Genomic DNA, 15,210 nt, shown 5'->3' with positions numbered 1-15,210 from the left:
TAGGCACTGAGGTCTGATGTTACACCCGATTGTCTTTGCTTTTGGAAGAATTCTTTCCTTCCTTTCATCCACCCTCTCAAAAAAAAAAAAAAAAAAAACACCAAAAAACCCCAAATTTAAAGCCTTGCACACAACTGCATGGATTGGGACTCCTGCTTTGATGCAATGTGCTTCTGGAACAAGGTTCTTCAAAATAATGATGTGTGAATACTTTTCTAACTTCAGATTTGGTTTGATTTGCATCTTCTGATCTAGATTAAAATGGCTCTCTGTCAGCAATTTAGGTGGTGTTGAAATATGTCTACTTCAGTAACTGTAGAAAATATTTGACATATGGCAAGGACAGGTACTGTATGAGAAACTTTTCACATACTGCTGTCAAAGATCTAAACTAGTGGTAAACTGGAAAAAAATGCTGCTCGGAGCAGCAAGAGTCACATGTATTTACAGCTGTATTTTTATTATTTTAAGTTCTCACTAGCACCAAATTATTTCTGTTCTCCAATGAGACCCGGTTTCTGTCTTTGTACCTGCCATCTGGATAGATGGTTAGTCTTTGAAGTAGCTGGGGATAGCAGCCTTGAGATTTTCTTTCATTTAAAATTACTTTTATTTTCTTTTGGCTTTGGTATGTCTCCTAGCTGTAGTGGTACCACACGGCAACCTCACTGGCCGTCCTCTGCAATGAAGACTTTATTCTCTATTACTGAACCTCTCTATCCTTATGCAAGTCACTGTGCTTTCCTTACTCTTTTCCAACATCTATCTCTATGTAGTGACCAAAGAGTCTGTCCCAAAGAGTAACTCCAAAGAGGCTCTTAGTGGTCAGCAGGTAAGGCTGTTCCTTCCCGAGGTGAGCCAAGCCTGTTGTCCAGGTAGCAACAGTCTTTCTGAGTAAGTGAAACATGGCAAAACTTCTAAAGCATTATTATTAATTTGGTGTCTAGGTGTTGATTATGTGCTAATTATGCTTGCTATGTGAAAGAGAGCATGTCCTTTTCATCTTCCTTATGCTGACTTTGGGGCAGCCACCTCAATGCTGTTGGTCGTGGAACCTCTCGCATTGCTGGAGCTTTGCAGCCTTTCACTATGAGCTGGGTTGAAAGGTAAACAATTTTTCATCAAGCAGTGAAAACTGGGAAGCTGGGCCTTTCTTACTTTGTCATTTCATGCAAAGAATGGAATGAAAGGGAAGCACCATATTACTTTATAATACAGAAAAAGATCCCAAAGTCACGTGTCTGACAGTGCACATCTCCCAGTTCTTCCAGCTCAGCCAGTGAAGGGTCAAGCCTCGTGAAGTAGTGATGGGTGCTTGTCGGATACCCCAATGAGAGCTGTGAATGTGAGCCAGCTCCTTCACACCTTGTTGTTGTCTGCAGGTGTCCAGTACTGAGTAACCTTTAACCTGGGCAGTAGCTGTGGATGCTGATGAAGAGCTGAGTGCACCAGAAATTTGGCAGACTGTAGAAGGAGAAACTGTGGTTGGGAGGTGTGGGAGCGGACTGGATGGTTGGGAAGTTTTCAAACAAAACAGATCTTTATCAAAAAAAGTCAATTAATCAAAACTGAAATATTTCTTAAAGGTGTTGGTTTTTATGAAAGTTCATAGAAACACAAGCAAAGCTATAATGGGAGTGTTTTAGTTGGAAACCTGCCTGGCTTCCTGCCAACTTGTCTGCTGTTTTCTGTAATGAGATATTGAAAGACTTCAATTCTCTGAATATGTTTTAGCCTTTGGCGCCTTGCCTGTTTTTAAGGGAGTAAAGCAAAAATGTGAGCATGTATGAGATTCTGTGGCCAGCAGTAATGGGATCAAGTAGCTTCCTTCAGTGTCCCTGCGGAATTTCCCGTGCATGTTAGCTGCCTTTTGGGGAAGGGCAGCTGAGAAGGGACTGATGTTTGGGGCTCAGAGAAAGGGGTCTTGGCAGGAGAACTGACACGGGAGGATGTGCAGCTGCCAAGGTAGCATACCTGTCAGTGCAGGCTGAGCTGCTGTCAGCAGGTGCGTTCAGTTCTCCTCTTTGTCGGCTGGAAATCTCAGCAAAAGTGCAGCACATCACTGCTCTTGCTTGCACTGGGTACACACTTTCATCAAAACCAAGTGCAAAAAGCACCTTTGTTCAGCATATGCTTCTTTCTGAAGTTGTAACTGCCTCGAGGGGGCCTTGTGCGGTTGTGACAAGTACAGGGCTATTGAGGGAATGGAAGATTATTATTGAGTATTATATATACTGAGTATTTGTGTTAGAAGTGTCTGAGAAATTGGGAAAAGAGGTTGAGAAATTGAGTAAGACTAAAACAGTTCAAGATTGGGAGGTTGTAGCTTTTGTTTCATTCCAAGTCCTCATCTGTACCTCCAAAGAGAAAATCTTTGTCCTTGAGGACTATGTCATTATAGTGTTAGCTGGTCTAACCATGGATTACCTGCACGTTTCCATAGTAATGATACTTTCTGGAGGTCTATGTTACAGTCTGTAGGGCACTTACTGTATGTCAGCCTTCCTGAATCTGAATGGCTGTCTTCAGAAATCCTCTGATCTGCCGTCTGCTTGTCAGAATGTGTAGGGAGAGGAGATTGAACGATTCAGAGAGAAGTTTACTGAACAAACTCATGGAAGTGCTGAGTGACTTAAAATCGACTCTATCACAACTTGTAATACTTGTAATTATTTGTAACTGTAAGGTAGAGTTAACCCTACATTTGAACTTATTTTGCTTTTACTTATCTGACCTGCAACCCTTGGAAAGTGCTAGAAGAAGAGTTGCATTCTGGTGGCATTCTTAGACTGAGTGGCATCTGCCTTAGAACTGCATATGAGAGCTTAATTAACTGGCAGGTTCGTCTTGTATGCAAATACTGCCTGACTGGGTGCTATTTGGGATGCAGCTCTTGGAGACTCAAGGCATTCTTAGTTTTAATTCTCCCTGAATTACTGCCATTGGAAACTGTGACGTGTAGGGCTCACTGGCTCTTAAATCACGTAAACCTGAAAATTTTGATTAAAAGCCTAACTGGGAAAAGTATGTATCTCACAGAAGTCCCAGTGTGCTTTACTGAAGTTAAACATGGGATTAGTATAGCCCATTGTTTTCTACAAGAGTCCTTATTTGAAAATAGAAATATACACGGGCGCTAATCCTCAGACCCTTGCCAGTATTCTTTGTTGCCTTGGTGTTGGAGGTGAGCTGAATTTCAGGGAATCATGTCTGTTAAATCTTGAGCAGCCTTTTGAAAAGAAAAGCAATTCCACGCAGTCAAGAAAGCATGAAAAACATTCCCTTGGCACAGGCCAATCGATAGCTTGTCTCTCTGAGGAGCTGCAGCTCGGCGCTGCAGAGCGGCTTGGCTGAAGCTACCTGAGGAGAGGGCACGGCAGCCATCTGGGCCTGACGTCAGCAACATCCGATCCCGGGCCCCACTGGCATTGGCCACTCCGCTGTCTCCATCCCACCGTCAGCTCTTTATTTCCCCCTTCTAAGTAACACTGATCTGAGATTGGGATTTAGCTCAAGAGAGGCTGCTTGGGGAAGCTGGGAGAGGGGCTAGGGATGCTGAGGAAAGGAAAAACAAAGGTGCTGGCTGCCATAAGAGGGGCACCGTCTCCTGCTGTGGCTGCATGCCAGCCCTCAGGAGCACCCAGGAGCAGGTGTCCCAGTTGGCTCTTCCCTCTGGGTTTTGGAAAGGACCATGTGGTAAAGCTGTCCTAGAGACACGGGCACTGGCATGATGTTTCTCTATCTGACGCTCACAATAAGTTCTTTATTAGAACAAATAGGTCCATTGTGCTGTTAATCACTTTGGGTCAGCGTTCTTTCTCTCCCAAGAAAAAGGAGGAAAGAGAACCATCAGGATGGATCTAATCAGAGATTGTTGCGAGATGCATCAAGATTGTGTCTGGGGCTAGATCAGAATTGGGCCCAGTGACATGGAAAGAAACACAGCTGCTCTCGAAGGCATTTCTGTTGACTTCAGGACAGCCTGACTGCTGCAAGATTTTAGCACTCTAATGTTCATCAAGCAAAGTGCATCAAACTGCATGTTTTAAATTCAATTCAAAATGTGTGGAGTCTTTAAGGCTCTTCATCATTTCTCACAGAAACATGATGCGATCTCTCCTAGTGGGGTTATTAGGACTGTGTAGGTACCAGTAAACACTATGCTAGGCTGCCTTTGATAATGACCCTTTGCTCCAGAGCACGGGTTCTGCCCTGCTACAGCAGCCTTGTCACGCTGCCAGATTCTCCTCTTGTCATCGCAGGTTCTGGGCTGCAGCGTCTAAACTGCCTTCCTCCTCAGTTATCTGTTCAGACAGCCCACAGTCATATCAGGCTGAGACGGAGGCAGAAACCACTGAAATAGATGGGCATATTGGCTTGTTGGCAAGGACCTGTGTCTGTAGCCAGGACAGGGAGAAATCTATTACTATTCAAAGAGCTCAAAGTACAGAATTGGATCCATAACTCTTTGGAAACAAAGTATCCGCCCTTGCAAATACTTCTTTTTATTTTTAAAATGTGCAAGCTATTAAAGAGCATTTTTAAAAGTCTATTGTGAGAAGGAGACTGGCTTCCATGAGTCAGGTTTTACAGGAACTGCTCCAAGCTTTATTCTTCTCCCTAGGAGAATTTCCTTCCCATTTCCTCACACAGAATAAAGTTCTGCGCTCAGCCCTGATAGCGAGAGCTGCTACCACCTATTAAGGAAAAAGAGGAAGGGCCCCACCTGTCGTGTGGGCTCTTGGTTTAATGTCTGGGGCTCTGTGTCCCTCTGCAAGCACTTGTTCCTTACCTTTCTGGGCTTAGTTTGCTTCTTTGTGCCCAGTGCTTTGGAGTGAGCCCTGACAAAGCTGCTAAATTATTCCACGGTATATGAGGGAGCAAGGTTTAATCTTACAAGGAGGGCTAGAGGAGTTTTCAAGTACTCTGGAGAATACTTGAAAGCTTCTTCTGGAAAGCCCCTATTACTAGCATAAAACAGGCCCTTACGCTGTAGAATGCCTTGAAGTTTCGGGTCCAAGCTTTAATTTGCTGGGCCCAGTGAAATCATTGCTGGTGCTGGTACTATTTGTGAAGAATTCTCCACGCTGTCATGCGTTTTTTCACATTAATTTTCATGGACTTGCTGATGATTCAGAATCTACAAAAGATTCTGGAATAAATACAAAACAGGTTTTTGAGCTCAAGATTTATTGCCATGTGCAGATACTAATGAGACTCAGAACCACTGCTTCTGTCTTGTTGCTTGTGTAGAGTACGTGGAGTAGCAAAGCCCAAAGGGGAGGAAGAGCAACATGAAGCTCCTTTTTGATTCACGAGCTTTGAATGAGGAAGGTGGAGTAACACAGGACTCCGCAAGTGAAGTTGCTTGCATGGGCTCAAGGCCTCAAGCAAAGCAGGGCTAGAACCGTGTCTTGCTCTCAATGGTACTTTATAGAAGTGGTTAGGTGCTGTACAAACAAAACAACTGCGGTAGTTGAGCTGGGAGTAAATGAAGCCTCCTAACCAGGAAGCTACTTCACTGATTCCGAAGGTTTTCACCTTCCTGTTATAACAAACCCTGTTATTGCCTAGCTAGATAGGCACACACCTGAAAGTTCCCAGCTCACCCCATAAAAAGAACCTGTATGCTTGGCTTTAATACCCAATACCGCAGCATGAATGCTGCTATCTGAATCAGGTGTTTGGTCAGCAACCCCAGGGTGCAAACGTCTGGGTCAAGGTTCAGGTTTAGTTTAGATTGGCTCGATGAAAGTATCTGCTGGTTTGTCTGAGAACACTGAACTTACTGTGTTGGATATTCAAGATGAAATGGTATTTGGAACTGCAGTTGAAACAGTGTTTTTTCTTCTTTAATGTGGGAGGTGTGGCTCGGAGGTGAGCAGATGGCTGGTGCCAAGTAGCACACCTCTCAGTGTTAAGCCACTCTGCACTGGAGCTAGAGATCAAACTCTCCTTTCTACTCGTTTTATTTGTATTTCTGCTTGTACACCGGGCTTGTGGACATCTGAAAGCTAGCTATTGTCAGCACACATCAGCCCTGCTCTCTGATGCTTGTGTAATCTGATGGTGAGAGCGCAGAGCTGGGAGCACAGATGTTCAGGGTCTGACTTGAAAATGTGCTGGCAGACCTGTGTGTGTAGCTGCTTTCTTGCTCTGAATTCAGATGTCTCTGTAAAACACTCCCGTAGTCTCCTGAAATGCCTGACAAATGCTTTGGTTCGGTGGTGGTGTTGTGAGAAGCTCAGTCTCTGCAAAGCAGGGGAGAGCACTCAAGACATCTTTTGTAAGGAAAATAGTGTAATGCGTTTCTGCTAGCAGCCACATCTCTACCAATCTATTACCATGCCTGTGGCTGCTGACTTACTCCTGATAGAGAATTTAACATTCAAGATCATGAAGAAGTTATTTACATAACTGCAAAAAGTGACCGGGCAGAGCATCAGTGGATTGTATGCTGCTATGCTGCACAACGTATTTTGAGCACAGAAGTAAAAGCCAGTTTGTGCCAAACTCGGAATAGGGCATTCCAGGCAGTCATGCAGTGGGCCTATATGTGTGCCTCTCTTTGGGGGACTTGTAGCAGCCCCATTCTTATGGTAAATGATTCAGCTGTGTGAAAAGGATCTGACACTGGTAATGAGCTGATGTCCCATTTCCCCATAACTATCTGTTCAGAGAGTCGTAGCTTTTGTTCCTAGTGGGGAACATGAACCTAGGGACCATGATGGATGTGCTAGTGCCCAGCTCTTGCTAGCAGCATATTTCCCTCTGGAGAAGCACTCACCTGTTTGCTCTCGTGGGTTGCCATAAGGATCTGTGATGCCTTAGCAACTGCAGCTTTTCCATAGCTGTGCGTAATGTCTTGTATGCTGCACCTTTCAGACACAATACACCTCTGTAACTTATTTTGGGGGGTTTAGGCAGTAATAACATTTGTAGTCTCGCCCGAGCCAGACTTCCTTTAGACCAACTCATTCTTTCTCTTACTACTTCCCCTACTTCCTCTGGCATGTTTGGTTAAAGCACTGGAAGGCATAGTAGCACAACACAGAAGTTGACTTCAAATTTCTTTAAAAATTCCAAATTAAAGATGCATTTTCTTCTTACTTTTTCACCATCCTGTTCACCACCGTGTTTCTTAACATTCTAGTGATTGATTTCCCCTACTTACCTGTCTTAAATCTGTTCTTAATTTTCAGCTCTTCCTCCAAAGCCCTCCAAACCAACGACTCCAGTGAATACGAATGGAATAAAGGACAATTCCAGTTTCTCTCTGCAGGAAGCGGAGTGGTACTGGGGGGACATCTCAAGGTAAGCAATATTTTTTTACTAAAAATGGAATGATCCTGTTAGACTTCAGGAGAAAAATATCTATATCTGTTTCAGACAATGTTTTACAGGGTGGGAGTGCTTCAGGATTATGCTTGGCAAAGCACCTAAATGCTAGTGTTCAACTGGATTCAAGGCTTGTGTTTCAGTTACTATTGTGCTGGTATAGATGATGTCAGTCCTGCTGACAGTTATTTGGGGTTTTTAACTTCCTACAGATATATACAAACTCTTTAGAAAAGAATAAATAGAAGAAAGTGCTTCTGAGTGTGCTAGCTAATAATAAGGTTTTGTAAGCATACCGTGCTGGGATGCATGATGCAGTTCAGCAAACTTTCAGTCGGAGGTTTGTTCAAAAGACAAGAATTTGCATTTTTATATTTGTTTTCTTGCACATTTGGTTAAAATTGCATGTGCATTAATTTCTATTACGTGGTAGTATATAAATAACTCTTCCAAGTGCTAACTATCACCAGCTACGTGGAGTCAGTGATACAGGCACGTACCAGATAAACTTCTACCTCCTCAACAAACCCTTTGCTGTGGTTTGGGCATTCAGAAAATGAAGACTGGGTTTTTATGTAACTAATTGCATAAAAAATCAAAAGGATTAAGTCATCTCTTTCTGTCTTAAGGTGCTTCTGAAAAACCCCAAGCTTGGAGCTGCAAGGGGAGACATGATTGTGCTGGGAGTGTGATCAGGAATTGTTCCAACTTCTGCACATAATACTTTGAAACACTTTGTCAGATAAAGGCAAGAATGGCAGATTTGCCGCAGTCGTTCACTGAACTTCTGAAGGGGGAAATAAAGTTTTCATATCTTTATTGCACCACCCTTATCTCTATAAAGCAAACCTGCGTAGATCTTGTTTTTGAAGGGCCTCAGCAGTGATATTTTTCTGTTAATACTAAATCAAAGCAGAGTGGCGATACCTGATCACACTACCCACTAGGCAGGGTTTGTTTAAAGCAGCTCAATAGTGGTAGTTTATTGACTGTGGGTTTGTTCCCTGTTTACCAGTGCACGTGATGGTGGGAGCTAAGGTAGTACAAATCACATTGCAGTGACTATTGGATTAAAATGTGATACGCACACACATAAAGCTGGTATTGTTAGTGGCCTTAAGCCATCAGGTACAGACTGCGTTGGGCTGCCAGGTCAGAAACCATGTTCTTCAGTCAAGAGCTGCATTGAAAGTTTTGTCATGAGCTCCTGGAAGCATTTTGCAGGCAGAAGCTCAAGCACTCAGACTGTCTCTCTCTCTTCCAAAAGGAACAAGCCATTTGAGTTAACTAGGCCCAAGCTGAGTGAAGTAAGCTGATCATGCACACGATAGTTAGTAGGAATCAGTCTTACTAACAGAATGGTTTTCTGCAGGTGGCCAAATCAAAACTAAGGCTTTTTGGTAAGAATGCTTTTGTTCTTTATTGTTTGAACAAAAAAGCCACTGTTGATTTTTCTTTTTCAAATTCAAATAGAGTTTCTATTCCACTTAGATAATGTTGAGGCTACCTGATAAACTTGAGTTTCCAAATGATTGTATTAAAAAGTGTATTAAAAAGAACCTGTAAGGAAGCTGTTACGCAGCGTGATACGCAGTCTGCATGAAATGCTCAAACCTGTCTACAACCTTAACTCTTTAACTGAAAGCATTTTCTTAATGCTTACAGGTACTCGCTTTTGCTAGCAGGTGTCTTGATTTAGCCTAAAGCTCTGCACTGAGTATTCCTTTTGCTTCAGTTGTAAATAAGTAAAAGTTGCACCGAAGCTAGCAAGGTTGTAGTGGTTTAAAACTACTGTAAATAAGATCAGAGTTAAGCCAATAATGAGTCTCTTGAGACAAGAACTGTGCTAAACTCTGGGGACCTTTGAGAGATGATGGTAGAGCCCATTTCTTAAGAGGTCAGGTCTGGCTTCTCAAAGGGCACCTGTTTCCAGTGTGGACTTTTAAGACCTGAGCAGATTACAGTGAAAGGTTGTGAACTCTGAGACACAGCTGCTACTGTTGCTTAAAAGCAGACTCTTTCCTAAGCAGCACTTCACTGCTGCTGCTATTTTTTCTTATAACTACACAAGTTCAAACTTCTTTTTGATGGGAGGGGAGACCAGAAGACCTGAGTGTGAAGAAAGATTGCCTGATATTTTGAAGACTGAACTCCTCATGCATACTGATGTTACTGGCCCCCAGTGGCAATGATGGTCATGTCCTTAACGTTTCTAATTTTACTTTCCATTCTCCAGGGAAGAAGTAAATGACAAATTACGAGACATGCCAGATGGAACATTCCTGGTACGTGATGCATCGACCAAGATGCAGGGAGACTACACTCTGACATTGCGGTAAGCACTGATTAGTTGTATCTCACACAGTAAGACCCCGAGTAGCTGGTTGTGATTCCAGTGGCATCAGTGGCTGTGTAAAGCTGACATGGCTCAAGTTGAGAGGTGTTCCTGAGATGCTGCAAATCACAGAATGAGCACATGAATAACCAGGTCTGATAATCTGTTCTGTGCATGGAATCTTGTCCCTCACTAAATAGTACTGTAAATATCTCTTTGTAAATGAGATAGGACTCAGGGAAGAGAGACACTCGGTAGGGTTTTATACTTTCAGAACTCCTAAAGGAAAAGGTATTTATAAACTAGGACTTTAATTACTGGGAGTGTGTTGAAGATCTCATCAGCATGCAGCTCTGGAGAACTGAACACAGTGTCTTTGTAGGAGTGTCTTGTGCTTTCTGATCTAAAGTTTAGGAAATATTGAACTAGAGCCACGTTCCTTTCTTCATTAAATTTCTTCTGCAGTTAGGTGGCTGATCTCACATGACATGTTGCTGGCCTTGCCCAGCCTGTCCAGCCACTTGACTCTGCCAAGCTCTCAAGACTGGTTGCTGGAGGCAAATGGGCAAGATGCATCCACCTCTGCTGCTACAGAACACCTTTGGGAGTGTACTGTGATGTAGCAGATAGTTGTTCTTGCTTTGAAATTCGGTTGTATTATGGCAAGTTTGACCCCAAGAGTGTCATTTAAATTCTGCTTTGATTTCTGCTTTGACAATCAAGATTTTTGTGCTAAGGTCTGGAATGATTTGGTTATTTTACTGAATGCATGTGTCTTTAGAAACCAAACTGGAGAGAGCATGAAGCACAGAATATTGTCTAAAAAGTCTATTGGTTTAAAAAAAAAAAAAAAAAGAAAGAAAGAAAAAAAGGAAGAAACTGCTGGAATGTGTAAATCTGGATAATGTAATGTCCTAAACTTACAACTGTGTTGTAATCCTCAGGAGATTTTGTTTAGGTTCATGTCTCCTGTGTTAGCATCCATAACTCAGGAGCCTTGTTAATCACTGTATGACTGTATATGCAGTTGTATGTTATTAGTGACTCCGAGTTGAGGGAAAGTTTGGTTTGGGTTCAGTATGGCACTTTTACTCAGCCTTTTGGCATCCATCTTTTCCTTCACAAAACTTTTGGCTGAGTTACGTCTTAAGGTGACTCCAGAATGAACACACAATGAGATAATTACCTTGGTCTTTGCTCGTGTTCAAATAATGGCCAGTGATAATTCTGAGTCTATTGACTCTTAAACTACTGAATATCTGCTAGTATATAAAGAGCCATTATAAAGGTGTATGTTAATCTGTTTGACTTCAAAGACTTAGCCAGGAACTTCACTGGTGTCTTTGTTAGCAGCCCCAGTGCTGAGGAGGATAAGAGGTATGCAGTAAAACTTCTGAATGACTGTACTGCTTTACAGGAAGGGTGGCAACAATAAACTGATAAAGATCTATCATCGGGATGGAAAATACGGCTTTTCTGACCCACTGACATTTAATTCAGTTGTGGAACTGATTAACCACTACCGCAATGAGTCTCTTGCTCAGTATAACCCGAAGCTTGATGTGAAGTTGATGTATCCAGTATCCCGATACCAGCAGGTAAGATCTTCACTGAACCCCAGCAATCATTAGTGCAGACAAGAAAAAAAGTGGAACTCGTATATTATTCCATTTTCTCCACGTGAAGCCTGACGTTTTTTGTTTCACACAAGATTCTTTTCCTAAAAGCTTGCAAAATAGGAGTTTTCACATTTGACCTCACTTTGCTCATTGTAATGGGTCTTTCAAATTGTCTAGCTGCTTAAGCTGCTGCTTCTATCAAGCTTCCAGTCTGCATCTAAGCAGTCCAGCCAAGAAGTGAAACCCTAGCACGTAGCATATTTGAGTCTCTGAGAAGCGTTTTATTTTTCCCCTTAAGCCCATGTGGCTCCAAACAATACTGTTCTAGATGGTGTTGATCTTGAAGCACATAAGAGCTATGCTGCTGCTTGCTCTGTACGTAGCTATGTAGATTTTTTATTAAAATATATATATATTTTATTCAGTAGCCTGAGACATTGCCCTGTTTTAAGGGGAAAAGGCTGCATTTGGAAATGCCCATAATTCCACTTCCCACTGTCTGTAGACTGTGGAATTTGCTGTGTGGAGGAAGGGATTTAGATGGGGATTTTGTGTGTTTTGTGGAAACCTGATTATAAAAATGCTGCAATAGCAAAAAAAATGTGAATATGTACGAGTGACAAATGAATACTTGTAAGGAAAAGCTGCTTTGTTTGAAGACTAAATAGATTTTTGTATATACAGGATCAGTTGGTGAAAGAAGATAATATAGATGCAGTAGGTAAAAAGCTTCAAGAATACCACGCTCAGTACCAGGAAAAGAGTAAAGAGTATGACAAATTGTATGAAGAATATACCAGAACATCACAGGTTGGTTCCTTTTCAACTATCCATAGAGACTCTTTCCAGTTACATAAGAAGTAAAGAAAGTGGTTTTAAACTGCTGTGGCTAGCAAAGTCAACCCAAGGTCAGAAAATACAGGGAAAAAACCTTTATAAATTGTGTAACAGAGCAAAGTGGTTTCAAGCTTAATGGAAACACAATGAATATTACTTATGGCTGTTGGTCATAGAGCTGTGGCATGGTGCAAGGAAGGAATAGGAGCTGAACTTCCCAGTATAAGATAGAGCAATGGCCATCACCTACAAGCTTTGTGTTGCAGACTTCTTGCTTTGCTGTTGAATATTTCCAGATGCTGTATGTGGCAGTGAGAATTGTAGAGAGGTCTGTCCAAGTTCTGTAAGAAGTCAAGTTCAAATAAGATTTCAGATATTATGCATTAAGGAAGCGCGAATACAGAATTTGGACTGATTCTTGTAATGTAAAATAGTTCGTGCAGGGGTAGGAGGTTTGCTGGCAGTCTTACTGCATGCTAAGATGGAAAATATGAGTAAAATGTTTCTGAGGGGTTTGCAGCCTAATAGAGAGCATCATCTGAGGGAGAGAGCTGGACTTGCAGGGAGTAAGTCTTCCCTGTACTTCCGTGACACTACTCAGATGTTTGTCTAAACTTAAACCTGAGTAATTGCATTTTGACTTGGGGAGAGAGTAGTTCGTCCTTTCATTCAGTTCAGGGAACATAATAGAGTCACATGTTGTCTCCATCATGAAAAAAATGATCAAGGACTCTCTCCTCACATAGGAAATCCAGATGAAGAGGACTGCAATCGAAGCGTTTAATGAAACTATTAAGATATTTGAGGAACAGTGCCACTCACAAGAGCGATACAGCAAAGAATACATTGAGCGATTTCGCCGAGAGGGAAATGAGAAAGAAATTGAACGGTAGGCTCTCAAATCATGTTTCTTTCTGAGGAAGAACTGGTGTCCACACTGGCACTCCTGTGAAGTCCTTCTATATTGCGTTATGCAAAACACTTTGTCAACTAAGTATTTTCACTGAGGCCTCTCCCCAAAGTATCTGAACCTTCAGTAAAGCCTTCTTCTGTTGGAAAAAAGAAGGGCCTCATTTGAATTTGCTTTTCTGTGAAGTTACTAGAGAAAAGTGTGTGTGGACCTTTGAAGGAATGCCAAGTACAGTGCCTAACTTGACACAGTGCTTAACGAATCACGGTAGAGGAGCTGAAAACACTTACCCATAACAATTATATTGTACCACACTGGTGCTTCATTCTGACTGGGTTGACCTTACCACTCAAATACTACATTTGTTTGTAGGATAATGATGAACTATGAAAAATTAAAATCACGCCTGGGTGAGATCCATGACAGTAAAATGCGTCTGGAACAAGATTTGAAGAAACAAGCTCTGGACAACAGGGAGACCGATAAGAAAATGAATAGCATCAAGCCTGACCTAATTCAGCTCCGCAAAATCAGAGATCAGTATCTTGTGTAAGTAAAGCTGACCTGTTCTTCTGAACAGTGTCTCTGGTGAACCTGATGAATGACTGTTTTCATTAGGGAAATTATATTTTCTTTCCTTAACTAAAGTTCCATGAGTGCTTAACTACTTTACTGTACCAGAAAAGAGGGCATTGCAGAAGATTATGCGAGGAAGCAGAAGCGCACTTAGGAAATCTGTGGTCCTTCTGTGCCTTTTGCTAATGGAGAGCAAACTAAGCTACCAAGTGTTTATCTGTGGGGTTTTGTGTCTGAACTTAAGCTTGCTCAGTGTGAAAACCCCTGTGCATACTCTGAAGTAACATACTCATGTCCTCTTCTTTTGGCAGATGGCTCAATCACAAAGGGGTGAGGCAGAAGCGAATAAACGACTGGCTGGGGATCAAAAATGAAAATATTGATGAGTAAGTGTCATGCGTAAGGATTTACTGAGAAGCGCTCCGTTGGTAAACAATGCCTTTTGTGGAGGGTGGTAATACAAAGCACCAATTTCTAAGTAGAGGAGTGCAAACAAAGGAAGGAATTCTGTAGGGAGCTGCATGTCACTCGAGGCAGCAAGTCTGCTGAAACATTTAGGATTACATCTAAATTGGAGCAATTAAGTACTGAGTTGAAACTTGCAATCTTAAGGGCTGTCAGCAGATACCAAATGATTGTTAAGAACCTGAACTCCCTATTTTTGTGAGCTTTCTTATATTTCTGCAAAAATATTAACTTATTTTTGAGTTTATTAACTCTTCACTAAGCACTGGCTAGGTTAACAAATTTACTCTCTCTCAGCACTTATTTTGTGAATGAAGAAGAGGAAAACCTGCCACATCATGATGAGAAGACTTGGTTTGTGGGGGATCTCAACCGCATCCAAGCAGAAGACTTGCTCTGTGGGAAACCTGATGGAGCATTTTTAATTCGAGAGAGCAGCAAGAAAGGATGTTACGCTTGTTCTGTGGTGTAAGTGTATTTTCTTTTTGTTATAACTGCTCAATTTGTAAATCTCTACAACAGTTCTTTATTCAGGAGAACAAAAGCTAGGCATATCCTACACCTACCATTGAAATGTGCTGCCTGTTTGCAGGCAGTCTAGCATGGTAAAAGCTTTGTTGCAGAAATCTGTTTTCAAAGTGCAGTAACTGCAGTCCAAGCTGTCTCTTCAGTCACCACAATTACCAGTAAAAAATTCTGAAGTATCCCAGCTTGAAGCTGTACAATCATAAGCAAATCAAGGCCAAATTCTCCAATATTCTTCCCTGCCAAGGAGTACATGAGAAGAATCAGAATGAGATTGTAAAGCTGCAACATCTTCTGTTCTCATTGTTAGACATGCCAAATTTGAGGTGCTTTCTCTTCTGTGTTTAAGATAACAGTGATGCTTCGGAGGAGGCATAATTTGTAAGCAGTAATTTTTGACATTCACACAGCCTTGCATTGATTTCTTGTGTTTCACTTTGTTTTATGCTGGTGTAATGGAGGTCAGAAAAACTCTGATTCCATTATCTAAAAATCCTTCAAGCCTGTTCTCGAGTGCAAAATGGCTTTCACTGATTTATTTCACATGAGGTTAATTGCATCTGAAAGCAAGTCTGGGAAATGAATATGTGAAGGTATATCACCTC

The 15,210-nt window shown here is 41.9% G+C and overlaps 1 protein-coding gene across 2 annotated transcripts in view; it reads left to right on the top strand.

Moving 5' to 3' along the window:
• PIK3R3 (phosphoinositide-3-kinase regulatory subunit 3) overlaps positions 1-15,210 on the top strand; it is a 57,257-nt gene that overhangs the window by 34,790 nt on the left and 7,257 nt on the right. For both annotated transcript variants that reach the window (XM_072343470.1, XM_072343471.1), the window contains 8 exons: positions 7,203-7,314; positions 9,575-9,673; positions 11,091-11,271; positions 11,977-12,102; positions 12,876-13,018; positions 13,412-13,588; positions 13,927-14,001; positions 14,378-14,548. In XM_072343470.1, the coding sequence (XP_072199571.1) occupies positions 7,203-7,314; positions 9,575-9,673; positions 11,091-11,271; positions 11,977-12,102; positions 12,876-13,018; positions 13,412-13,588; positions 13,927-14,001; positions 14,378-14,548 (1,084 nt within the window). The remainder of the gene's footprint in view (positions 1-7,202; positions 7,315-9,574; positions 9,674-11,090; positions 11,272-11,976; positions 12,103-12,875; positions 13,019-13,411; positions 13,589-13,926; positions 14,002-14,377; positions 14,549-15,210) is intronic.

This window comes from Excalfactoria chinensis, chromosome 8, assembly GCF_039878825.1.
Source record: "Excalfactoria chinensis isolate bCotChi1 chromosome 8, bCotChi1.hap2, whole genome shotgun sequence".
Lineage (NCBI taxonomy): Eukaryota > Metazoa > Chordata > Aves > Galliformes > Phasianidae > Excalfactoria > Excalfactoria chinensis.
Note: the sequence above shows the minus strand (reverse complement) of the source record. Positions and strands in the feature narration are given on the sequence as shown.